This window comes from Oncorhynchus gorbuscha, linkage group LG22 (assembly GCF_021184085.1).
Source record: "Oncorhynchus gorbuscha isolate QuinsamMale2020 ecotype Even-year linkage group LG22, OgorEven_v1.0, whole genome shotgun sequence".
Classification (NCBI taxonomy): Eukaryota; Metazoa; Chordata; class Actinopteri; order Salmoniformes; family Salmonidae; genus Oncorhynchus; species Oncorhynchus gorbuscha.
This window is the reverse complement of record NC_060194.1, coordinates 12,078,405-12,103,795: the sequence shown is the minus strand read 5'-3', so window position 1 is coordinate 12,103,795 and position 25,391 is coordinate 12,078,405. Positions and strand designations below refer to the sequence as shown.

General features: G+C 45.2%; 2 protein-coding genes across 2 annotated transcripts; one reads left to right on the top strand and one right to left on the bottom strand.

Annotated features, from left to right (window-relative positions):
- The first annotated feature begins 13,407 nt into the window (after window positions 1-13,407).
- On the top strand, window positions 13,408-20,397 carry LOC124010005 (actin-related protein 2/3 complex subunit 5-like). The gene is made up of 4 exons (XM_046322304.1): window positions 13,408-13,674; window positions 14,176-14,248; window positions 14,470-14,646; window positions 19,459-20,397. Exons 1-4 carry the CDS (start codon window positions 13,535-13,537, stop codon window positions 19,519-19,521), a joined length of 453 nt encoding a protein of 150 aa, XP_046178260.1. The 5' UTR covers window positions 13,408-13,534; the 3' UTR covers window positions 19,522-20,397.
- A 56-nt stretch (window positions 20,398-20,453) lies between these two features.
- Window positions 20,454-22,219, bottom strand: LOC124010004 (serine/threonine-protein kinase pim-3-like). Its single transcript, XM_046322303.1, has 5 exons — window positions 22,172-22,219; window positions 21,660-21,881; window positions 21,370-21,526; window positions 20,974-21,150; window positions 20,454-20,775 (listed from the first exon to the last, which is right to left on the bottom strand). Exons 1-5 carry the CDS (start codon window positions 22,193-22,195, stop codon window positions 20,669-20,671), a joined length of 687 nt encoding a protein of 228 aa, XP_046178259.1. The 5' UTR covers window positions 22,196-22,219; the 3' UTR covers window positions 20,454-20,668.
- Window positions 22,220-25,391: the final 3,172 nt, after the last annotated feature.

Below are 25,391 nucleotides of genomic sequence, written 5' to 3'. Positions count from 1 at the left end.
GTTCTAGGCCCTCTCCTATTCTCGCTATACACCAAGTCACTTGGCTCTGTCATAACCTCACATGGTCTCTCCTATCATTGCTATGCAGACGACACACAATTAATCTTCTCCTTTCCCCCTTCTGATGACCAGGTGGCGAATCGCATCTCTGCATGTCTGGCAGACATATCAGTGTGGATGACGGATCACCACCTCAAGCTGAACTTCGGCAAGACGGAGCTGCTCTTCCTCCCGGGGAAGGACTGCCCGTTCCATGATCTCGCCATCACGGTTGACAACTCCATTGTGTCCTCCTCCCAGATTGCTAAGAACCTTGGCGTGATCCTGGACAACACCCTGTCGTTCTCAACTAACATCAAGGCGGTGGCCCGTTCCTGTAGGTTCATGCTCTACAACATCCGCAGAGTACGACCCTGCCTCACACAGGAAGCGGCGCAGGTCCTAATCCAGGCACTTGTCATCTCCCGTCTGGATTACTGCAACTCGCTGTTGGCTGGGCTCCCTGCCTGTGCCATTAAACCCCTACAACTCATCCAGAACGCCGCAGCCCGTCTAGTGTTCAACCTTCCCAAGTTCTCTCACGTCACCCCGCTCCTCCGCTCTCTCCACTGGCTTCCAGTTGAAGCTCGCATCCGCTACAAGACCATGGTGCTTGCCTACGGAGCTGTGAGGGGAACGGCACCTCAGTACCTCCAGGCTCTGATCAGGCCCTACACCCAAATAAGGGCACTGCGTTCATCCACCTCTGGCCTGCTCGCCTCCCTACCACTGAGGAAGTACAGTTCCCGCTCAGCCCAGTCAAAACTGTTCGCTGCTCTGGCTCCCCAATGGTGGAACAAACTCCCTCACGACGCCAGGACAGCGGAGTCAATCACCACCTTCCGGAGACACCTGAAACCCCACCTCTTTAAGGAATACCTAGGATAGGATAAAGTAATCCTTCTCACCCCCCTTAAAATATGTAGATGCACTATTGTAAAGTGGCTGTTCCACTGGATGTCATAAGGTGAATGCACCAATTTGTAAGTCGCTCTGGATAAGAGCGTCTGCTAAATGACTTAAATGTAAATGTAAATGTAAATTAAGTACGCTGTGACAAGTATTGTAAATAATTATGTGTTCCTGGGTGGGATCAAAGGTCATAAGGTCACCCGTGGCAGGCGGGGATACTGACCACTCACTATACTAATGAGGAGCACATGCCTGCCTTACCACAGCGCCACCACTCCTTATGTGAGTCAATCAGTGAAATTCCATTGGCCCGAGCCCACACTCTCCATACGCAACCTCACTCACTATTCACAGCGTTCACACAATTGCTCAGTTCCTTCGGCCCTCCTTCTCCATCCCCCTACACTGTGGAAGAGAAGCAGAGAAAGGGGTTGGGGGGAATGTTAGAGCTCCCCTCCCCTTCCCCTGTTCTACCCAGTGGGAGAGAAGCAGGGGATGGCTGACTGAGTGGCGTGATGTGAGGGTGAAAAGAAATGTGGTTGTGTGGAAAGTTTTATTTCTCAGAGGCTGGCAGGCTGGCAGGCTGAAATGGATTGGCAACATACCATAAGCTCATTATACACACATTCCACATTGGGATGGCCCTAATCCATTGATGGTGTCTCACTAAGGAACCTCTTCCTTTGGGTTGCTTTTAGCTACTCTGCCACTGGCCATATCATGCAACAAAGTGAACCTATACCTGTGGAATGGTTAACCACTTATTTGTATATAATAGATAACAAATAGTATACTGCCCTGTTGCCAATACAGAGATATATTCAAAAAGGGGGCCAGGAAATGCAATGATTCATTAATGGTTTGAATGTGTTTAAAAATCTGTCTTTGTGAACCGGTAGTGTAGCAATGTTTCATGTAAATTAAAGTTATGGGTTCCTGTTTAACAGGTAGACAATGTTGTTTACAAGTATCAAATACTAATAAAGAAATGGGCATCACAAGGACTGGACAATATGTGTGCGATGGTCAATGTTTATTTACATGACAAATGAAACTGCTATTTGCCTTTTAAATTAGTCCTATGTGTGTAGTAACTCAAACTTTTGACAGAATAAGCACACGTAAATTGCATTGTTATTTTTGATGCACTAATATCGTCAAGAAATTAAGATCTGCATTAGAACATTGAGTGCGTGCTTAGTCCCCTCCTGTACTCCCTGTTCACCCACAACTGCATGGCCAAGCACGACTCCAACGCCATACGGGGCTGTAGTGGAGCAGGTTGAGAACTTCAAGCTCCTTGGTGTCCACATCACCAACAAACTATCATGGTCCAAACACACCAAGACAGTTGTGAAGAGGGCACGACAACACCTTTTCCCCCTCAGGAGACTGAAAAGATTTGGCATGGGTCCCCAGATCCTTAAAAAGTTCTACAGCTGCACCATCAAGAGCATCCTGACCGGTTGCATCACCGCCTGGTATGGTAACTGCTCGGCATCCAACCATCACCCTCACCTACAGAGGGTAGGGCGTACGGCACAGTACATCACTGGGGCCAAGCTTCCTGTCATCCAGGACCTATGTAGTAGGGGGTGTCAGAGGAAAGCCCTAAAAATTGTCAAAGACTCCAGTCACCCAAGTCATAGACTGTTCTCTCTGCTACCGCACGGCAAGCGGTACCGTAGTGTCAATTCTAGGGCTTGTGTGTAAGCATTTCACGGTAAGGTCTAAACCTGTTGTATTCGGCGTGTGTGAATAAAATGTGATTGTATTTGTATTGTGGGATTGTATGCTTGCTATGTGTGCAAGAGGAAGGGAACCACATACAGCTCTTGGTAGACCGGAAAGAGATCATTACAAAAACAATGACTCAGCTCTAAGACCTTTTTGTCTGTGAACCAGCTGTCTAGACATATGCTCCTGCATTTCCCCTAGTAAAAACTTCAAAGACTCACACTCTTGTCATTTACTGTAGAAATTGAATGCTGACTCACTGTTTCACCCCTATTTCCTGGTTTTCAAATGTATATTTAATAACACATACTACTAACACTTAAGTGAATCACCTAAACACTCAGTATCCATTCCATTCATAAACTGGAATAAACTGGAGCAGGAATGTGTTAGTTGACTCATGTTATGTCACAGTACCCTCTGTTAACCTAGTTGACTAGGCTGACTAGGCTCTCAACTTAGCATACTTCATTGTCCGCTGATGGTTAGCGGGGTCCTCGTTGTATTGAAAGTGGTTAGGGGTAGGCTTATGGCAGTGGTATGGCATACAGGACTCATAGAACGTCCTACCTCTAGCTAGGAACCCACATTTAAGCAACATGTTTCAATAGGCTTCTTGGGAATTTCGTCATTCCTCATTTAAGCAATACATTTCAATAGGCTACATTGGAATTTCGTCATTCCTCATTTAAGCAATGTGTTTCAATAGGCTACCTGGGAATTTCTCACCTATAATTGAGAGGGAAGTTCCCTCTTCTCTCTCACACCATAGTTTCCGGGTTAGAGCGTTAGGCCAGTAACAAAAATTCTGCTGGTTTGAATTATAGAGCTGACAAAGTTAAAAATCTGTTGCAATGCAGTTGAGCAAGGCACTTAACCCCAATTGCTCCAGGGGTGCTGCAAAATGGTGACCCTGTCTGTGAAGCCACTCTCTGCGGGTGTCTCGGGGGAGTTGGGATATGCAAAAAACACATTTGCATTACACACTTATACAAGTGTGTAACAGGACAAATAAAAGTACCCACCATCTTCAGTAACCCTACAAATGGCTATGAAACTGAAATAAAGCACAGTCAAATCTAACCTTAGAGAGACAGTACACCTTAGAGTGACAGTACACTCAATACATTTGATCTGACACAGCATATTTTTTGCATATTTTTTTATTACTTAAACTTTACCTATCTAGAAAAGTCTGTTAAGAACAAATTCTTACTTACAATGACAGCCTAGGAACAGTGGGTTAACTGCCTTGTTCAAGGGCAGAACAACAGATTTTTACGTTGTCGGCTCAGAGATTCAATCTAGCAACCTTTCGGTTACTGGCCTAAAGCTCTAACCACTAGGCTACCTGCCGCCCCAAAATTATTCACATGGATTTTGTCTAATATACAACGATACCTTGTTTATTTTTATTCTCAAATGGTCACTATGCAACCTCAATAATACTTCTTATTTATGTGGCTCATAGGCTGCGTTCAGACGGGCAGCTAATTTCTGATATTTTTTTCCACTAATTGGTCTTTTGACCATTCAGATCAGCTCTGAAAAAGGGCTGCTGTGAAAAGATCTTATGTGACTGGTCATAAAACCAATTAGTGAAAAAAAGATCAGAAGTGGGCTGCCTGTCTAAACGCATTCATAACGTTTTATTGGTACACCTGTTTAGCAAAAAAAAATATATATATACAGTACCAGTCAAAAGTTTGCACACACCTACTCCCACCTACTCAAGGGTTTTCCTTAATGTTTTACTATTTTCTACATTGTAGAATAAAAGTGAAGACATCAAAACCATGAAATAATACATATGGAATCATGTAGTAACCAAAAACGTGTTAAATCTAAATATATTTTCAAAGTAGCCACCCTTTGCCTTGATGACAGCTTTGCACACTCTTGGCATTCTCTCAACCAGCTTCACCTGGAATGCTTTCACAACAGTCTTGTAGGAGTTCTCACATACTGTATGCTGAGCACTTGTTGGCTGTTTTTCCTTCACTCTGTGGTCCAACTCATCCCAAGCCATGTCAATTGGGTTGACGTTGGGTGATTGTGGAGGCCAGGTCATCTGACGCAGCACTCCATCAATCTCCTGCTTTGTCAAATAGACCTTACACAGACTGGAGGTGTGTTCGGTCATTGTCCAGTTGAAAAACAAAGGACAGTCCCACTAAGCGAAGTCACCAGCAAAGCACCCACACACCATCACACCTCTTCCTCCACGGTGGGAACCACACATATGGAGATCATCCGTTCACCTGCTCTGCGTCTCACAAAGACCCCGAGGTTGGAACCAAAAATTTCAAATTTGAACTCCAGACCAAAGGACAGATTGCCACCGGTCTGATGTTCATTGTTCGTGTTTCTTGCCCCAAGCAAGTCTCTTCTTCTTATTGGTGTCCTTTAGTGGTGGTTTATTTGCAGAAATTCGACCATGAAGGCCTGAGTCACGCAGTCTCCTCTGAATAATTGATGTTGAGATGTGTCTGTTATTTGAACTCTGTGAAGCATTTATTTGGGCTGCAATCTGAGGTGCAGTTAACTCTAATGAACTTATCCTCTGCAGCAGATGTATCTTTGGATCTTACTTTCCCGTGCCGGTCCTCATGAGAGCCATTTTCATCATTGCGCGTGATGGTTTTTGCTCTTGAAATTTTCCGGATTGACTGAACTTCTTAGGGCTAGGCGTCCGATCAGCGGGACACCTGTCGACATCTTCCGGTGAAATTGGAGGATGGGCAATTCAAATAAATAATCATAAAAATGATGTATATTAAACATTTAGGTACATACAAGTGTCTTATAAGTCTTGTACATCTAACTGCATTGTCCGATTTACAATAGGCTTGAGAGCAAAAGTGTGCCATGCGATTGTTTGATGACGGCGCCCCACAAAATATTTTTCAATCAACACCTGACATCACAAATAGCGATTAAATATTCATTTACTTTTTGAAAATCTTACTCTGATTTGCAATCCACAGGGTCCCAGCTACAACATGGCATGGTCGTTTTGTAAGATAAAATCGTTCTTTATATCCCAAAAAGTCAGTTTAGTTGGCGCCATCGAATTGAGTTATCCACTCGTTCAACTTGCAGAGAAAGGAATCCAAAAAGTCATAATATGGACATGGTCTTTTAACAAATAGGTTTATCTTCTGTATACCACCCCTACCTTGTCACAAAACAACTGATTGCAGAAATGCATTCCAGTGGACTACCTCAAGAAGCTGGTTGAGAGAATGACAAGAGTGTGCAAAGCTGTCATCAAGGCAAAGGGTGGCTACTTTGAAGAATCTCAAATATATTTTGATTTGTTTAATACTTTTTTGGTTACTACATGACTCCATGTGTGTATTTCATAGTTTTGATGTCTTCACTATTATTCTACAATGTAGAAAATAGTAAAAATAAAGAAAAACCCTTGAATGAGTAGGTGTGTCCAAACTTTTGACTGGTACTGTATATACAGTGGGGTAAAAAGTATTTAGTCAGCCACCAATTGTGCAAGTTCTCCCACTTAAAAAGATGAGAGAGGCCTGTAATTTTCATCATAGGTACACTTCAACTGAGAAGATGAGAGAGGCCTGTAATTTTCATCATAGGTACACTTCAACTGAAGTTGAAAATCACATTGTAGGATTTGTCATTAATTTATTTGCAAATTATGGTGGAAAATAAGTATTTGGTCAATAACAAAAGTTTATCTCAATACTTTGTTAAATACCCTTTGTTGGCAATGACAGAGGTCAAACGTTTTCTGTAAGTCTTCACAATGTTTTCACATACTGTTGCTGTCATGTTTTGTCATATATTGTCTTGTCCTTGTGCTTTCCCTTCTGTTCGTTTCCCCCTGCTGGTCTTATTAGGTTCGTTCCCTCTTTCTATCCCTCTCTCTCCCCCTCCCTCTCTCTCTTCTCTCTATCGTTCCGTTCCTGCTCCCAGCTGTTCCTCATTCTCCTAACTCACTCATTTACTCTTTTCACACCTGTCCCCTATTTTGCCCTCTGATTAGAGCCCCTATTTCTCCCCTTGTTTTCCGCTTCTGTCCTTGTCGGATCCTTGTATGATGTTCGCTGTTCTGTGTCCTGGTCTCGCCCTGTCGTGTTTTTGTCTTCTTCAGATGCTGCGTGTGAGCAGGTGTCTTAGTCTGCTACGGTCGGTGCCTTCCCTAAGCAACCTGCAGTCTATGGTCGAGTCTCCAGTCAGTCCTTGCTACTACGAGTGGATTTAAGTTTTTCCTGTTTTGTTTTCTCCTTGTTATATCCAGGATTATTACTTTTGTCTTATACTGGAATAAAGACTCTGTTTTCGTTAAGTCGCTTTTGGGTCCTCATTCACCAGCATAACAGAAGGATCCGACCAAGAATGGACCCAGCGACTACGGATTCTTGTAACACTGCCGTCGAGATCCAGGGAGCAATGCTCGGCAGACACAAGCAGGAATTGTCTGCTGCTCGTCATGCCGTTGAGACCCTGGCCGCTCAGATTTCCGACCTCTCAGGACAGTTTCAGAGTCTTTGTCTCGTGCCACCAGCTACTTCCTGGTCTTCAGAGTCTCCGGAACCTAGGGTTAATAACCCACCATGTTACTCTGGGCAGCCCACTGAGTGCCGCTCCTTTCTCACCCAGTGTGATATTGTGTTCTCTCTCCAACCCAACACATACTCAAGAGAGAGAGCTCGGATTGCTTACGTCATTTCACTCCTTACTGGTCGGGCTCGAGAGTGGGGCACAGCTATCTGGGAGGCAAGGGCTGAGTGTTCTAACAATTACCTGAACTTTAAAGAGGAGATGATACGGGTTTTTGATCGTTCAGTTTTTGGTAGGGAGGCTTCTAGGGCCCTGGATTCTCTATGTCAAGGTGATCGATCCATAACGGATTACTCTATAGAGTTTCGCACTCTTGCTGCCTCTAGTGACTGGAACGAGCCGGCGCTGCTCGCTCGTTTTCTGGAGGGACTCCACGCTGAGGTTAAGGATGAGATTCTCTCCCGGGAGGTTCCTTCCAGTGTGGACTCTTTGATTGCACTCGCCATCCGCATAGAACGACGGGTAGATCTTCGTCACCGAGCTCGTGGAAGAGAGCTCGCGTTAACGGTGTTCCCCCTCTCCGCATCGCAACCATCTCCTCCCTCCGGCTCAGAGACTGAGCCCATGCAGCTGGGAGGTATTCGCATCTCGACTAAGGAGAGGGAACGGAGGATCACCAACCGCCTTTGCCTCTATTGCGGTTCTGCTGGACATTTTGTCAATTCATGTCCAGTAAAGCCAGAGCTCATCAGTAAGCGGAGGGCTACTGGTGAGCGCTACTACTCAGGTCTCTCCATCAAGATCCTGTACTACCATGTCGGTCCATCTACGCTGGACCGGTTCGGCTGCTTCATGCAGTGCCTTGATAGACTCTGGGGCTGAGGGTTGTTTTATGGACGAAGCATGGGCTCGGAAACATGACATTCCTCTCAGACAGTTAGGGAAGCCCACGCCCATGTTCGCCTTAGATGGTAGTCTTCTCCCCAGTATCAGATATGAGACACTACCTTTAACCCTCACAGTATCTGGTAACCACAGTGAGACCATTTCCTTTTTGATTTTTCGTTCACCTTTTACACCTGTTGTTTTGGGTCATCCCTGGCTAGTATGTCATAATCCTTCTATTAATTGGTCTAGTAATTCTATCCTATCCTGGAACGTTTCTTGTCATGTGAAGTGTTTAATGTCTGCTATCCCTCCTGTTTCTTCTGTCCCCTCTTCTCAGGAGGAACCTGGTGATTTGACAGGAGTGCCGGAGGAATATCATGATCTGCGCACGGTCTTCAGTCGGTCCAGAGCCAACTCCCTTCCTCCTCACCGGTCGTATGATTGTAGTATTGATCTCCTTCTGGGGACCACTCCCCCTCGGGGTAGACTATACTCTCTGTCGGCTCCCGAACGTAAGGCTCTCAAGGATTATTTGTCTGTTTCTCTCGACGCCGGCACCGTAGTGCCTTCTTCCTCTCCCGCCGGAGCGGGGTTTTTTTTTGTTAAGAAGAAGGACGGTACTCTGCGCCCCTGCGTGGATTATCGAGGGCTGAATGACATAACGGTTAAGAATCGTTATCCGCTTCCCTTATGTCGTCAGCCTTCAAGATTCTGCAGGGAGCCAGGTTCTTTACTAAGTTGGACCTTCGTAACGCTTACCATCTCGTGCGCATCAGAGAGGGGGACGAGTGGAAAACGGCGTTTAACACTCCGTTAGGGCATTTTGAGTACCGGGTTCTGCCGTTCGGTCTCGCTAATGCTCCAGCTGTTTTTCAGGCATTAGTTAATGATGTACTGAGAGACATGCTGAACATCTTTGTTTTTGTCTACCTTGACGATATCCTGATTTTTTCACCGTCACTCGAGATTCATGTTCAGCACGTTCGACGTGTACTCCAACGCCTTTTAGAGAATTGTCTCTACGTGAAGGCTGAGAAGTGCGCCTTTCATGTCTCCTCTGTCACATTTCTCGGTTCTGTTATTTCCGCTGAAGGCATTCAGATGGATCCCGCTAAAGTCCAGGCTGTCAGTGATTGGCCCGTTCCTAGGTCACGTGTCGAGTTGCAGCGCTTTCTAGGTTTCGCTAATTTCTATCGGCGTTTCATTCGTAATTTCGGTCAAGTTGCTGCCCCTCTCACAGCTCTTACTTCTGTCAAGACGTGCTTTAAGTGGTCCGGTTCCGCCCAGGGAGCTTTTGATCTCCTCAAGAAGCGTTTTACGTCCGCTCCTATCCTTGTTACTCCTGACGTCACTAAACAATTCATTGTCGAGGTTGACGCTTCAGAGGTGGGCGTGGGAGCCATTCTATCCCAGCGCTTCCAGTCTGACGATAAGGTCCATCCTTGCGCTTATTTTTCTCATCGCCTGTCGCCATCGGAACGCAACTATGATGTGGGTAACCGCGAACTGCTCGCCATCCGCTTAGCCCTAGGCGAATGGCGACAGTGGTTGGAGGGGGCGACCGTTCCTTTTGTCGTTTGGACTGACCATAAGAACCTTGAGTACATCCGTTCTGCCAAACGACTTAATGCACGTCAAGCTCGTTGGGCGTTGTTTTTCGCTCGTTTCGAGTTCGTGATTTCTTATCGCCCGGGTAATAAGAACACCAAGCCTGATGCCTTATCTCGTCTCTTTAGTTCTTCTGTGGCTTCTACCGATCCCGAGGGATACTTCCTGATGGGCGTGTTGTCGGGTTGACTGTCTGGGGAATTGAGAGACAGGTTAAGCAAGCACTCACTCACACTGCGTCGCCGCGCGCTTGTCCTAGTAACCTTCTTTTCGTTCCTGTTTCTACTCGTCTGGCTGTTCTTCAGTGGGCTCACTCTGCCAAGTTAGCTGGCCACCCCGGCGTTCGGGGTACACTTGCATCTATTCGCCAGCGGTTTTGGTGGCCTACTCAGGAGCGTGACACGCGCCGTTTTGTGGCTGCTTGTTCGGACTGCGCGCAGACTAAGTCAGGTAACTCTCCTCCTGCCGGTCGTCTCAGACCGCTTCCCATTCCTTCTCGACCATGGTCTCACATCGCCTTAGACTTCATTACCGGTCTGCCTTCGTCTGCGGGGAAGACTGTGATTCTTACGGTTGTCGATAGGTTCTCTAAGGCGGCACATTTCATTCCCCTCGCTAAGCTTCCTTCCGCTAAGGAGACGGCACAAATCATCATTGAGAATGTGTTCAGAATTCATGGCCTCCCGTTAGACGCCGTTTCAGACAGAGGTCCGCAATTCACGTCACAGTTTTGGAGGGAATTCTGTCGTTTGATTGGTGCTTCCGTCAGTCTCTCTTCCGGTTTTCATCCCCAGTCTAACGGTCAAGCAGAAAGGGCCAATCAGACGATTGGTCGCATATTACGCAGCCTTTCTTTTAGAAACCCTGTGTCTTGGGCAGAACAGCTCCCCTGGGCAGAATACGCTCACAATTCGCTTCCTTCGTCTGCTACCGGGCTATCTCCGTTTCAGAGTAGTCTGGGGTACCAGCCTCCTCTGTTCTCGTCCCAGCTCGCCGAGTCCAGCGTTCCCTCCGCTCAGGCGTTTGTCCAACGTTGTGAGCACACTTGGAGGAGGGTGAGGTCTGCACTTTGCCGTTACAGGGCGCAGACTGTGAGAGCCGCCAATAAACGTAGGATTAAGAGTCCTAGGTATTGTCGCGGCCAGAGAGTGTGGCTTTCCACTCGTAACCTTCCCCTTACGACAGCTTCTCGCAAGTTGACTCCGCGGTTCATTGGTCCGTTCCGTGTCTCCCAGGTCGTCAATCCTGTCGCTGTGCGACTGCTTCTTCCGCGACATGTTCGTCGCGTCCACCCTGTCTTCCATGTCTCCTGTGTCAAGCCCTTTCTTCGCGCCCCCGTTCGTCTTCCCCCCCGTCCTTGTCGAGGGCGCACCTATTTACAAAGTACGAAAGATCATGGACATGCGTTCTCGGGGACGTGGTCACCAGTACTTAGTGGATTGGGAGGGTTACGGTCCTGAGGAGAGGAGTTGGGTTCCATCTCGGGACGTGCTGGACCGTTCGCTGATTGATGATTTCCTCCGTTGCCGCCAGGGTTCCTCCTCGAGTGCGCCAGGAGGCGCTCGGTGAGTGGGGGGGTACTGTCATGTTTTGTCATATATTGTCTTGTCCTTGTGCTTTCCCTTCTGTTCGTTTCCCCCTGCTGGTCTTATTAGGTTCGTTCCCTCTTTCTATCCCTCTCTCTCCCCCTCCCTCTCTCTCTTCTCTCTATCGTTCCGTTCCTGCTCCCAGCTGTTCCTCATTCTCCTAACTCACTCATTTACTCTTTTCACACCTGTCCCCTATTTTGCCCTCTGATTAGAGCCCCTATTTCTCCCCTTGTTTTCCGCTTCTGTCCTTGTCGGATCCTTGTATGATGTTCGCTGTTCTGTGTCCTGGTCTCGCCCTGTCGTGTTTTGTCTTCTTCAGATGCTGCGTGTGAGCAGGTGTCTTAGTCTGCTACGGTCGGTGCCTTCCCTAAGCAACCTGCAGTCTATGGTCGAGTCTCCAGTCAGTCCTCGCTACTACGAGTGGATTTAAGTTTTTCCTGTTTTGTTTTCTCCTTGTTATATCCAGGATTATTACTTTTGTCTTATACTGGAATAAAGACTCTGTTTTCGTTAAGTCGCTTTTGGGTCCTCATTCACCAGCATAACAGTTGCTGGTATTTTGTCCCATTCCTCCATGCAGATCTCCTCTAGAGCAGTGGTGTTTTGGGGCTGTTGCTGGGCAACACGGACTTTCAACTCCCTCCAAAGATTTTGTGGTTTAGATCTGGAGACTGGCTAGGCCACTCCAGGACCTTGAAATGCTTCTTACGAAGCCACTCCTTTTTTGCCCGGGCGGTGTGTTTGGGTTCATTGTCATGCTGAAAGACCCAGCCACGTTTCATCTTCAATGCCCTTGCTGATGGAAGGAGGTTTTCACTCAAAATCTCACGATACATAGCCCCATTCATTCTTTCCTTTACACGGATCAGTCGTCCTGGTCCCTTTGCAGAAAAACAGCCCCAAAGCATGATGTTTCCACCCCCATGCTTCACAGTAGGTATGATGTTCTTTGGATGGAACTTAGCATTCTTTGTTCTCCAAACACGACGAGTTGAATTTTTACCAAAAAGTTATATTTTGGTTTCATCTGACCATATGACATTCTTCCAATCTTCTTCTGGATCATCAAAATGCTCTCTAGAAAACTTCAGACGGCCTGGACATGTACTGGCTTAAGCAGAGGGACACGTCTGGCACTGCAGGATTTGAGTCCCTGGTGGCGTAGTGTGTTACTGATGGTAGGCTTTGTTACTTTGGTCCCAGCTCTCTGCAGGTCCCCCCGTGTGGTTCTGGGATTTTTGTTCACCGTTCTTGTGATCATTTTGACCCCATGGGGGGAGATCTTGCGTGATGCCCCAGATCGAGGGAGATTATCAATGGTCTTGTATGTTTTCCATTTCCTAATAATTGCTCCCACAGTTGATTTCTTCAAACCAAGCTGCTTACCTATTGCAGATTCACTCTTGCCAGCCTGGTGCAGGTCTACAATTTTGTTTCTGGAGTCCTTTGACAGCTCTTTGGTCTTGGCCATAGTGGAGTTTGGAGTGTGACTGTTTGAGGTTGTGGACAGGTGTCTTTTATACTGATAACAATTTCAAACAGGTGCCATTAATACGGGTAACGAGTGGAGGACAGAGGAGACTCTTAAAGTTACAGGTCTGTGAGAGCCAGAAATCTTGCTTGTTTGTCGGTGACCAAATACTTATTTTCCACCACAATTTGCAAATAAATACATTTAAAAATCCTACAATGTTATTTTCTGCATTTTTTCCCTCGTTTTTTCTGTCATAGTTGAAGTGTACATATGATGAAAATTACAGGCCTTTTTCAGTGGGAGAACTTGCACAATTGGTGGCTGACTAAATACTTTTTTGCCCCACTGTATATATACTTTTTCGTTGCCTGTTTTGCATACTATTTTGGCATTAATACGTGTCACATATCAGTTTGCATACAACGTTTAAAAAAAAAAAAAAAAAGCCGAATACAAACATGGTCTCTTTTTTTTCTTTCTTGAGTAAGGCAGCTCCAAAATGCAGGCGTTTTAGCCTAGCTTTTCACTTAGGTAGAGAGATAGTGTTTTCTTGACCTCTACCACCATCTACTGTTATTTATGAGTACTGCTCCAACTATACAAATCATACATCAACCACTAGAAAGCGCCCTCTATGCGGAAGTGAAGCTGTCAGTGCGAGACAGGAAATTAAACCAGGAATTATTTTACTGTAAAAGGAGCACAGACAGATTGCAGTATTCTTCTTTAAACAACAAACCATATCGTCAAAATGTCGAAAAATACTGATTCGAACCAATTCAGGAAGGTGGACGTTGACGAGTACGACGAGAACAAATTCGTGGATGATGAGGATAATGGAGAGAGTCAGGTCGGTCCAGATGAAGCAGAAGTGGATTCGCTGATCAGACAATATCCTTTTACATTGATTTGATTTAATACGTGCACATTTACATTTGATAAAGTGGCGTGAAGCCGATACAGATTTTCTCCAAAATGTTGCAATGCACAGACCATCTGGCAAGTCGTGGTATGATTTTGCAGAATCAAGTATATGCCTTTGCGCGTGTCACTTCAATTCAGGGCGTGGTGCTCTTATTTATTTGAATCGTTATATATTTGAGGAGAAAATACAATACACGTAGTGCAGTCAGATTTGGTGTTTTATTCAGTAGAAGTTTAGTGGTGGTAGGCCTAAAATTTTGTTACCTGAAGCAGGTTCTGTTTATTACCTCAATGCAGGTTCTGACAAATTGGGGGGTAGGAAGTGGATTCCACAAGTCAGTTAGTCATTGAGTTTCTGAAACATAAAAGCAACTTGATTTGAAGAGGTGAATCAAGCCGACCATGACTGTCTCATCAGTGTTAAACTGTGTTGTCTCTCTGTCTGTGTTCCTTAACACTGTGATGCACAGGCAACCTGATGGAAGCCCTGCAGGCTGTGCTGAAGAATCCTCCAATCAACACCAAAAACCAAAATGTTAAGGTGAGTCTTCATTACAACACAATAGATCCGTTTTGAGCATTAATAACAGCCCAATGTTAAACACAACTTTCCTCTGTGTTCCTCAACATACACTTTGAGGTTCCATCTCCTCAAAACTGAACTGTAGAGTCTGCGGTTCACACATCGTGACATCATACAGAGTCGAGGCATGTGAAAGTGTGTACTTCCTTAGCAGAAGATACTAAAGTGTGTGTTTATAGGATCGTGCTGAGGCCCTGGTGCTTAAAGTGCTGAGCGCCTTCAAGAGTAGTGACATTGAGAAGGCTGTTCAGTCTCTGGATAAGAACGGCGTTGACCTGCTCATGAAGTACATCTACAAGGGTTTTGAGAAGCCTTCTGAAAACAGCAGTGCTACACTGCTGCTGTGGCACGAAAAGGTAAGACTTCTCCTTATTGGTGAATGGCTGGAAGCACTTACAGGGTGTGTGGGCATGCTAAAGCCTGACTAATGATACAGTTGAAGTCGGAAGTTTACATACACCTTAGCCAAATACATTTAAACTCAGTTTTTCACAATTCCTGACATTTAATCCTAGTAAAGATTCACTGTCTTAGGTCAGTTAGGATCACCACTTCATTTCAAGAACGTGAAATGTCTGAATAATAGTAGAGAGAATGATTTATTCAAGCTTTAATTTTTTTCATCACATCCCAGTGGGTCAGAAGTTTACATACACTCAATTAGTATTTGGTAGCATTGCCTTTAAATTGTTTAACTTGGGTCAAATGTGTCAGGTAGCCTTCCACAAGCTTCCCACAATAAGTTGGGTGAATTTTGGCCCATTCCTTCTGACAGAGCTCATGAAACGTTCATCTCTTGGAGACAGAAGGCGTCTCCTTCCTGAGCGGTATGACTGCTGTGTGGTCTCATGGTGTTTATACTTGCGTATTATTGTTTGTACAGATGAACGTGGGACCTTCAGGCATTTGGAAATTGCTCCCAAGTATGAACCAGACTTGTGGAGGTCTACAATTTTCTTTCTGAGGTTTTGGCTGATTTATTTTTATTTTCCCATGATATCAAACAGGTTTGAAGGTAGGCCTTCAAATACATCCACAGGTACCCCTCTAAGAGACTCAAATGGTGTCAATTAGCCTATCAGAAGCTTCTAAAGTCATGACATCATTTTCTGGAATTTTCCAAGCTGTTTAAAGGCACAGTCAACTTAGTGTATGTAAACTTCTGACTTCAACTGTATTCTTGTGGGAAGCTGCTATAGACCACCAAGTGCTGTATGTGATATCAACAGAGAAGTATATTTTCTGTGTGATTTTAAATGTTGACTGGCTATCATCAAGCTGCCCACTCAAGAAAAAACTTCAAACTGTAGCCAGGTCTTGTAAACTGGTTCTGGTTCAGGTTATCAGTCAACCTGCCAGGGTATTTACAAACAACACAGGAATGAAATCTTCAACATGTATCCAAATCCATAGGATGTAGTGATCACAATATAATAGCCATATCTTGGAAAACCAAAGTTTCAAAGGCTGGGCCTAATATAGTGTATAAGAGGTCATACAAGACGTTTTGTAGGGATTCATATGTTGATGATGTAAATAATATTTTCTGGTCTGGGGTGTGTAATGAGGAGCAACCTGACGCTGCACTTGACACATTTATGAAATGTTATTATTTCAGTTAATAATAAGGATGCACCTGTTAAGAAAATGACTGTAAAAACTGTTAAGTCCCCTTGAATTGATGAGGAATTGAAAATTGTATGGTTTAGTGGGATGAGGCAAAAGGTGTGGCAAATAAGTCTGTCAGCCCAACTGATTGGCAGTAGTACTGCAAATTAAGAAGTCATGTGACAAAGCTGAATACAAATACAAATAAACTGTACTATGAGACGTAAATAAATGATATAAAGATAGATAGTAAAAAAGCTTTGGGGCTCCTTAAATGACGTTTTGGGGAAACAAGATAACACGGCTCCATCATTCATTGAGTCAGATGGCTTATTTATCACAAAACCCACTGATATTGCCATCTTATTTAATGACTTTTTCATTGGCAAGATAAACGTCAACAAATGCTGACACTACACATCCAAGTGTATCTGACCAAATTATGAAAGGCAAGAGTTGTACTTTTGAATTCTGTAAAGTCAGTTTGGAAGAGGTGACAAAATGATTGTTGTCTATCAACAATGACAAGCCACTGGGGTCTGACAATCTGGATGGAAAATTACTGATGCTAATTGCGGATGATATTGCCACTCCTATTTGCCACATCTTCAATTTCAGACTACTAGATAGTGTGTGCCCTCAGGCCTGGAGGGAAGCTAAAGTCATTCCACTACCCAAGAATAGTAAAGCCCCCTTTACTGTCTCAAATAGCTGACCAATTAGCCTGTTACCAACCCTTAGTAAACTTCTGGAAAAAATTGTGTTTGACCAGATACAATACTATTTCACAGTAAATAAATTGACAACAGACTTTCAGCGTGCTTATACGGAAGGCCACTCAACAAGCACGGCACTTACACAAATGACTGATGATTGGCTGAGAGAAATTGATGATAAAATGATTGTGGGGGCTATTTTGTTAGACTTCAGTGCAGCTTTTGACATGAATCGATCATAGTCTGCTGCTGGAAAAATGTATGTGTTATGGCTTTACACCCTCTGCTATAATGTGGATAAGAGTTACTTGTCTAACAGAGGGTGTTCACAGAGGGTGTTCTTTAATGGAAGCCTCTCAAACATAATCCAGGTAGAAGCAGGAATTCCCCAGGGTAGCTGTTTAGGCCACTTGCTTTTTTCAATCTTTACTAACAACATGCTTTGAGTAAGGCCATTATATCTATGTATACGGATGACTCCACGCTATACACGTCAGCTAAATGACTGCAACACTTAACAAAGAGCTGCGGTTAGTTTCTGTATGGGTAGCAAGGAATGTTAGTCCTAAATATTTCCAAGACTAAAAGCATTAAATTTGGGACAAATCAATCAATCCCTAAACCATAAACCTCAACTACATATCATAACGAATAATGTGGAAATTGAGCAAGTTGAGGTGACTAAATTGCTTGGAGTAACCCTGGATTGTAAACTGTCATGGTCAAAACATATTGAAACAACAGTAGCTAAGATGGGAGAAGTCTGTCCATAATAAAGTGATGCTCTGCCTTAACACTATCAACAATGCAGGTCCTGCAGGCCCCAGTTTTGTAGCACCTGGACTACTGTTCAGTCGTGTGGTCAGGTGCCACAAAGAGGGGGGCCTCTGAAAATTGTAGTTGGCTCAGAACATGGCAGCACGGCTGGCCCTTAAAAGTACACGGAGAGCTAACATTAATGACATGCATGTCAATCTCTCCTGGCTCAAAGTGAAGAGAGACTGACTTCCTCATTACTTGTTTTTGTAAGAGGTGTTGACAAGCTGAAGGTACAGAGCTGTCTGTTTTTAAAATACTAGCACACAGCTCGGACACCCACGCATACCCCACAAGACATGCCACCAGAGGTCTCTTCACAGTCCCCAAGTCTAGAACAGACTATGGGAGGCGCACAGTACTACATAGAGCCATGACTACATGGAACTCTACTCCACATCAGGTAACTGATGCAAGCAGTAGAATCAGATTTAAAAAGCAGATAAAATACACCTTGTGGAACAGCGGAGACTGTGAAGCAACAAGCATAGGCACAGACACATGCATACACACACACGATAACATATGCACACATTTTTTAATACATTTTTTATTTCACCTTTATTTAACCAGGTAGGCTAGTCGAGAACAAGTTCTCATTTACAACTGCGACCTGGCCAAGATAAAGCAAAGCAGTGCGACACAAACAACAACACGGAGTTACACATGAAATTAACAAACATGGAATACACACGTACACGTGGATTTTGTGTTGTAGATATGTGGTAGTGGTGTATGGGCCTGAGGGCACTCACTTAGTGTGTTGTGAATTCGGTATTGTATAACTGCCTTAATTTTGCCAGGCCCCAGGAAGAGTAGCTGCTGCCATGGGGATCCCTAATAGATATGCTAATTGACTGAACATTCCAAATTACCATGGCAATTATGCATCGTAATATGAATATGCAGCCAGCGATCCGCAGTATCCAAGGTACAGCATCCTATCAACTGCGCCGCTGCGCCTATAGTCTATGGCGGGTCTGTGCGTCAAATCTTCAACAGCAGTCAGCAGATCTCATGACCCGCTGCCCTGTTTTCCCCAACTCTTAAACTAAGCTTCAAATCCTTTCAAGTAACGCCGTCAATTAGAGCAAGGTACATAATGAGTCAAACAAGCACTAGGCCTAAAACATAAGCAACAAACGTGAGCTGGTAGATTAGTCAGCCTACACGGGAGAGGGGGGGGGGTTCCCACGGGGGACCAGTACGAGAGAAAAGTATGAAGATGTGTGCACTCACTACCATTGCTCACCTTTGACCCCCTGACACCAGACAATGACGCGGTTGGTTGAATGACATCCTGTGTTTGTGTCCCACCAAGTCTCCACCAGCTGTCATTTTAAAGTGGATCACTATCCTTTTATTTTATTTTTTGATAAGAGCGTCTGCTAAATGACCTAAATGTAAAATGTAAAAATGCCTATCAAAACATTTAATTGTAAATGGAAGTGCCACGATCCCAAGGGAAATAGGCCCATGGGAGGAATATGAATTGATATTAATTTAAATATTGTACCTGTAATGCCCCACCGGACAAAAAAATGACCTGTGGGAGGTTTTTTCTATATCCAGAGACCAAAAACCTGAACAGATGAACGCATTTTTTATTTGCAGACGGGGGTGAACTGCATTGCAATTATGCATCACTATAGTCATTACATTCTAGGCTTCTGTTTTTAAATAGATAGGCCTACCACGAACCCATGTTGTTCATGTCAAAACATGCGACACCTACACACGCGGCAGCGAGTGGGCATGACGCACATCTCACAGACGTCAGTAACGGTCCAGAAAGCAAGTGCCTCCAAAAACCGCACCCTAAAACACGTTATTTTGAGAACGTTGTCAGTCTATCCAGAGACACCAAAAGCTGACCAGATAAACACACAAGCTATTTGATTAGCAGGAGAGAGGAATTCCATCGAGTGATGACAAACCTCTCCAGTGGGTGTCCCGCAAGCTGCTGATATAATGCTGTTCTTTGCATTCACTGTGTTCATACTGTGTGTCTTTCTCTGTGTGTTCTAGGCTCTCTCTGCAGGAGGAGTGGGCTCCATCGTGAGAGTGCTCACGGCCAGGAAAACTGTGTAGGGCTTGTACTGGACCTGACTGACTGACCGCTGGGACCACTCACTCTGGGGATGTGCTGGCACTGGAAACCCCCAAGGGGGCGTGTGTTCATAACGCGTCTCAAAGCAGGAGCACTGACCTAGGATCAGTCTGGCCTTTTAGATCCCAATGAGTAAGAATACACGGACGCTCTTGAGACGCTTTATGAATGTGCGCCCCCCCGGAACTGGTTTTCTCTCTGCGCTTGAAGGAAGCTCGCAGACATCGGACAGCCTGTCTCAAACGGCCCCTTCGTAGTCCTAAAATGCTTAACGATATTCCAACGTTTGTCAAAATGTTGTTGTTGTCAACGAAGTTGAGAAATACTTATATTGAAAGATTCACGTCATTGTAACGTCGTAAGGATGACATGTGCTATTGTGTCATTTTCCTAGATAAATATTGTGCTATTGTCATGGTGGGTAGGATGGTACCGTCAAGTAAGCTTTCATGCCCTCTAATGCAGAGACCAGTTTGTGTGCGATTACGCTGGAACAAGTTAACCTGGTCCCAGATCTGTTTGTCATCTATAGCCAACTCCACTGGGCATTAATAATATACAGCACTAACAGATCTAGGGCCAAGCTAGGAACGAGCCCTTTGGAATGTAGTGATGGAGTGATGTTATCACTATGATCCTGGACACATGTCTCAGAGGGCCTCTTCTTTTCTATAGCCAATTTACAAGTATAGAAAAATATCCAAATGTCTTGGTAGAGTTATTGAGGGAATATCACGTTCCTTTAGAACAAGTGTACACATTCTGAATCAAATGACCAAAATGCCTTATTGAAATATTCATTTTTTATATATATGCTGTATAGGACATTTCTGGATTTAATAAACAATCTTACAATTTTTGTTTGTTTTATTTCCCTGAAATGTTTACATTTTTCCAACGTTTCTCTATGGAAAAACAAGACAATGGAAAATGTCTATGAAAATACTGCAGAAAAAAACCCTGACATGCCACTCGGTGTGTTTTGATTGCTTTCTTCTCTTTATTCATATACTGGTATCTTGCAAAGGTTCATTTTGCGTTTCTTCCCTGATCGTTGTTGTCATGGTAACCTGCGAGCCGACCACAGCTGACCCAGGTGGTAGATCACCCAGTCTCATAAAGTTCGTCCTAGATCACTGGTCCGTCTGCCATCCAGTCATGAAGAAGGATCTGCTCTAGAACAGGCCTCTTGGTGGGATCCTGCTGCAGACAGCAGTTGATCAACTCCTTACACTCTGCACCATAAAGGGGAAAAAAATGATAGGATGGTGAGTTTGCCTTTGGGTCCCTATTTTATATATTTTATATTTTTTGTCATTGAGCACCATTTTATGTATCCATAACCACATCTAAATGCATACCCACGTTTACCAACACAAACTCTTTATTTTCTCTCTCAAATGGTCTATTGCACTTGCCTCCCTCCCGCTCACCTTTAGTCAGGCCCTTTTTGAAGCGCAGGCGCCCAGCAATGATATCAGCCTCCTTGTTGAAGGGCAGACGGCCGCACACCAGGCCGTAGAGCAGTACCCCCAGTGACCAGATGGTGGCGTGGCGGCCCTGGTACACACCGCTCAGCACCCACTCTGGAGGACAGTACTCCTCTGTGCCTGAGGGGTGAAACATTATATTTTTTTATTTATCTTTACCACTAGTCATGTCCATTAGGGCACACTGACAAAATGTATTTTTTTAACGATAATGAGCGCTTCTTATTGGACGAGTTTAGATAGTACCTTCCCATTTCCCTCGGTTTCATAGCATTTCCTTGCATTCCGTGCCTACTGAACACGATAACCCTGTCCAGCCATTCTCCTGTTGTGTCCTACCTGAGTAGTCTCTGTAGGAGGATTCTCTCAGAAGGTCTCCGCAGCCAAAGTCGATGAGCTTAACCCGCAGGTTGTCCGTCTGCACCAGCAGGTTCTCAGCCTTGACGTCTCGGTGCAGGACCCCTCGGTCGCGGCAATGCCGAACAGCCAGTACCACCTGCAATAACATAATATATGCCTAAGAAAAGTGTGATTTAGGAGTGACTAGAGATATTTGTCTATGTGATCCCTGCGAGAAATGAACACACAACCTTAGCGTTTCTAGCGCCACACAGATCTCGACCCATCACCTGTATCATGATGATCCTGGCCAGACACTCGTCCACCCGGCCTCCCAGCTCCTCGATGAAATCAAACAGGTCCATGCACGGATAGGGTCTCTCCAGCACCAGGATGAAACGCTCGCCCTCCTCGAACCAGTCCAGCAGGCCCAGCACGTAGCAGCAGGACGGGGGCCGCGAGACGATCTGCATCAGGGCCACCTCCAGGGGCAAGGCACTCCTCTCTCCGGGCTGGAGGTGAGAGGGGTGGGGAAGTTGGAAAGGTGAGGAGGAGAGATGGGATGGAAAGGTTGAGAGGGGGGTTGCCATTAAATGAGGTGTTCTCTGAGAAGGAGAGTGGAGAACAACAACAACAACAAGCGTTCCCTTTATTGAGCGTAAGGACAAACAGAACACCCAACTGTTTCCCAACGGAGAACGCAAGAGGGCGAGCCAAACCCAGACCAAAACCCAGTAGGAGCGTTCTTGTCTTCTTAGACTTACAGTACTTGCCATTGCGTCAACTAAAACAGGCTACTTACAAGCTTTACGTATGGCTCGGCCATTCCTCTGTTCACATACTTTATGGCCACCTGACGGGGTAAAAGCAACATGATATATTCATATAGTAGTGTGCTTTCACTTCTTGCGTTATGTGAATATTGATAGATGAAAATTCTAATGTTTCCTCCTATCTGTTAACTTACTACGACCAGAATTAGAATTCTTTAACCAACTGTTAAAAGCTTCACCTGTTGGCCGTCACTTTTGCGCATGGCGGCGTAGACCGCCCCACATCCTCCTTTACCCAGCATGCTCCCCAGTGTGAAGAGAGACTCAAAGCTACCTGCAACAAAGTTACGCATGAGATAATGCCCAAATCATCACAGATTAGAAATAACAAACTCAAGATTAGATACTGTTTCATGTCATATCCAAATACTAGTTCTTCCTTAGCCTGGTCCCAGATGTATTTGAGCTGTCTTGCCAGCTCCTGTGGTCATTGTCAGGCCCATGGCAAGACAGCACTAACACATCTGGGACCAGGCTAATTCTTCTTCTGCTGAATTGATACTACTTGTAGTCCGGTCTTACTGGGGTTGGGTCCATGATTAAAGATACTGGAGTCTGAGGATGAAGAAGAAGAGGATGATCCTCTATCGTTGGGTAGTGGGTTCTTCAACTGGCCTCTCCTTTGTCGGGTTAGATAGTGGATAACGATGGGTATCTCCGGACTAGTGTTTCTATTGTTCTTATTCCTCTTCCAGCCCTCCCTGGACCACACCCTCTCCACCAACTCCTCACTGCTCTCCTCCTCCTCTCTGGCCCTCTTTCTTCTCTTCCGTTTGGTGTTGTCATCACGCCATCTCAGGTTTAGTCCCTTACCATTGTTCACCAACCCTCCTCTCCCTCCCTTCAGTCCCGAGCAGGAAAGAGCTGCGCTCTCCTTTCCCTCTTCCTCCTCGTCTTCCTCTTCCTCCTGGACTTTGTTCTGTCCTCTCAGGGTTTCCTCTTTTCTCTTCCTCCCCCTCTCTCTAATGGCAGCAGCTTCTCTCTCAAGCTCGGCCTGCCTATGTGGTGCTGGAGCTGGGGCTCTGGGCCTTAGTCTGTAAGTGTACGTTAAGGCTGGAGTGACCCGTCTTCCTACTGTCTCACTCTGAGAAGAAGGACTTCTGCTGGATGTCTCACTTCGACTTCTGCGTCGGCTCAGGAGCGATTCCTCCCCCATGTCCTTGGCTTTGACTCTCTCTCTGGACTTCAGTTTGATCATGTTGGGCCTCATGCGTGGGTTCTTGGCTCGGGATGGGCCGGGAGAGTCTTTGTTGGTGGGTTCGCTCCTACTTGGTTTTGGTTTGGGTCTGGCTCGGCCTCTAGCGTTCTCTACTGGTAAATGGTTGTGTGTTCTGTTGGTCCTTACTCTCAACAAATAAGGGAATGCTTGTTGTTGTTCTTCCTCACTCTCTGTCTCCTGGGTGTGACTCTCCCTGACCCTCAGCCCTGATATCTCTTCAAACAGACAAGCAGCCTGCTTCATCACTCTTCTACTTTCTCTCTCCTTTCTTTCTCCTTCACTCTCTCCAGATGTCTCACTCTCACTGGCAGAGCCAGAGCTGCTGCTGCTACCTTCCTCTTCTTCCTTACTCTCATCACTCACTCCCTCCCTCTCTCTGCAGCTCCCAGGAGATTGGTCCCTCTCGATCTGGGACCTGCGTCTCCTGATAGGGTTGTCTAACCTCCTGCCTTGGGGAGAGTTTCTCCTTCTTCCGCACGGAGACCTGCACCTCCTCACAGAGTCGGCCTCCAGCCTCTTACGGGGAAAGTGTTTCATCCCATCTCTAGAGCCGATTACTGGAGGCCTGCGCCTTCTCACAGAGTTGGCGTCCACTCTCCTGCACTGTGGCTGGGGAGAGTCTCTCCGCTCTGTTGGCTCAGAGGCTCCTGGTGGGCAGGGGCAAGCCGGAGTCCCACGCTTCCCTCTCCCCTCTCTCCCCCTCCTCAGTACTTTCAGTGAGTCTCTGGCCATGGAGAGAGGTCTCCTGAGCCCCCTACGCCTCCCACAGACTGGCAGGGAAACAGAGTACCACTAAGTTTTCTCAGACAGAAACAACCACCTACAGTAGCCTGTTACCGTATGTTTTACCACTATAATCTATAAGATTTGTAGCCCTCGCCTCTTTAATGGCATCTTAAAGAAACTGTTAATTCAGACAGGGTTGACCTTACTAATATTCTGTAAGAGTAAACATATGAATCTACAAAGTAAATGCATAATTCAAACTATTGGCATGTTCTATATATTGTAATAACCAATGATATTGTAATGCAATATTTATTTTCAATTCATTATCTGAACATACCAGGGGCAGTTGATGGATTTGACAACCTCCAAGATGCCATACCTCATGACCCACTGACTTTGTTGTCCTCAAATGGATACAGAGGGATGGTGATGTCACAATAAACCACAGATGACTGTTCATGATGTCATAATGTCTATGGTGACTGTGCTTGGACACAATATGATGTCACAGAGGAGGTTCCACATCACAATTCCATAGTCTGACTACCATAGTAACATATTATTTGCGTTATTTATAAGTCCATCTATCAATAACCCAATGAATGTTACTATGGTAAATAATTTGTTTGAACTTTTATTAAAAAAAAAAAAAAAAAATGTATGTCCCAATCACGTCACTTTTGTGTCCGTGTCGATTAGATTAGAATGTTGATCACACAGTAGCTTATCACTGACTTTGATTTCCAGACCTCAAATGCAACTGTCACCCATACACTGATAGGTGAACTGTACAGTCGTTTGACGTTTAACATCGGTGTACTGTTCCCACTCTCAACACTGACTACTAGGTTCACTGCCAGTTGGTTACAAGCACACTTGATTTTTGTTGCCTCAACTCCCACCGCCTTACAATCTCTAGGAAAGCTGGCAAAGATAGGAACACAGTGAGGGTTCAAGGGGCAGAACCATATTAACTCTCTCTCTAGATCAGGTAGTCCAGAGCTCAGCTGTGCTGTGCCAAACCGACAGAGTGTTAGGGTTCAAGGGGCAGAACCATATTTAACTCTCTCTCTAGATCAGGTAGTCCAGAGCTCAGCTGTGCTGTGCCAGACAGACAGCGTGATAGGGTTCAAGGCCCGTTTTCAAAAAGCATCTCAGATTAGGAGTTCTGATCTAGGATCAGCCCCCCCCCTCCCCCTGTAATACAATCTTCTTCATTATGATCTAAAAGGCTAAACTGA

What these genes read in the sequence shown, in the direction of transcription:
- LOC124010005 (XM_046322304.1), top strand. Translation starts at nt 13,535, where the DNA reads ATGTCGAAAAATACTGATTCGAACCAATTCAGGAAGGTGGACGTTGAC. An exon ending in GTGGATTCGCTGATCAGACA is followed by an intron (nt 13,675 to 14,175) that starts ATATCCTTTTAC and finishes ACTGTGATGCAC; the next exon opens with AGGCAACCTGATGGAAGCCC. An exon ending in CCAAAAACCAAAATGTTAAG is followed by an intron (nt 14,249 to 14,469) that starts GTGAGTCTTCAT and finishes GTGTGTTTATAG; the next exon opens with GATCGTGCTGAGGCCCTGGT.
- LOC124010004 (XM_046322303.1), bottom strand. Translation starts at nt 22,195, where the DNA reads ATGGCCGAGCCATACGTAAAGCTT. An exon ending in CCGAGCCATACGTAAAGCTT is followed by an intron (nt 21,882 to 22,171) that starts GTAAGTAGCCTG and finishes TCTCACCTCCAG; the next exon opens with CCCGGAGAGAGGAGTGCCTT. An exon ending in CTCCTACAGAGACTACTCAG is followed by an intron (nt 21,151 to 21,369) that starts GTAGGACACAAC and finishes TTCACCCCTCAG; the next exon opens with GCACAGAGGAGTACTGTCCT.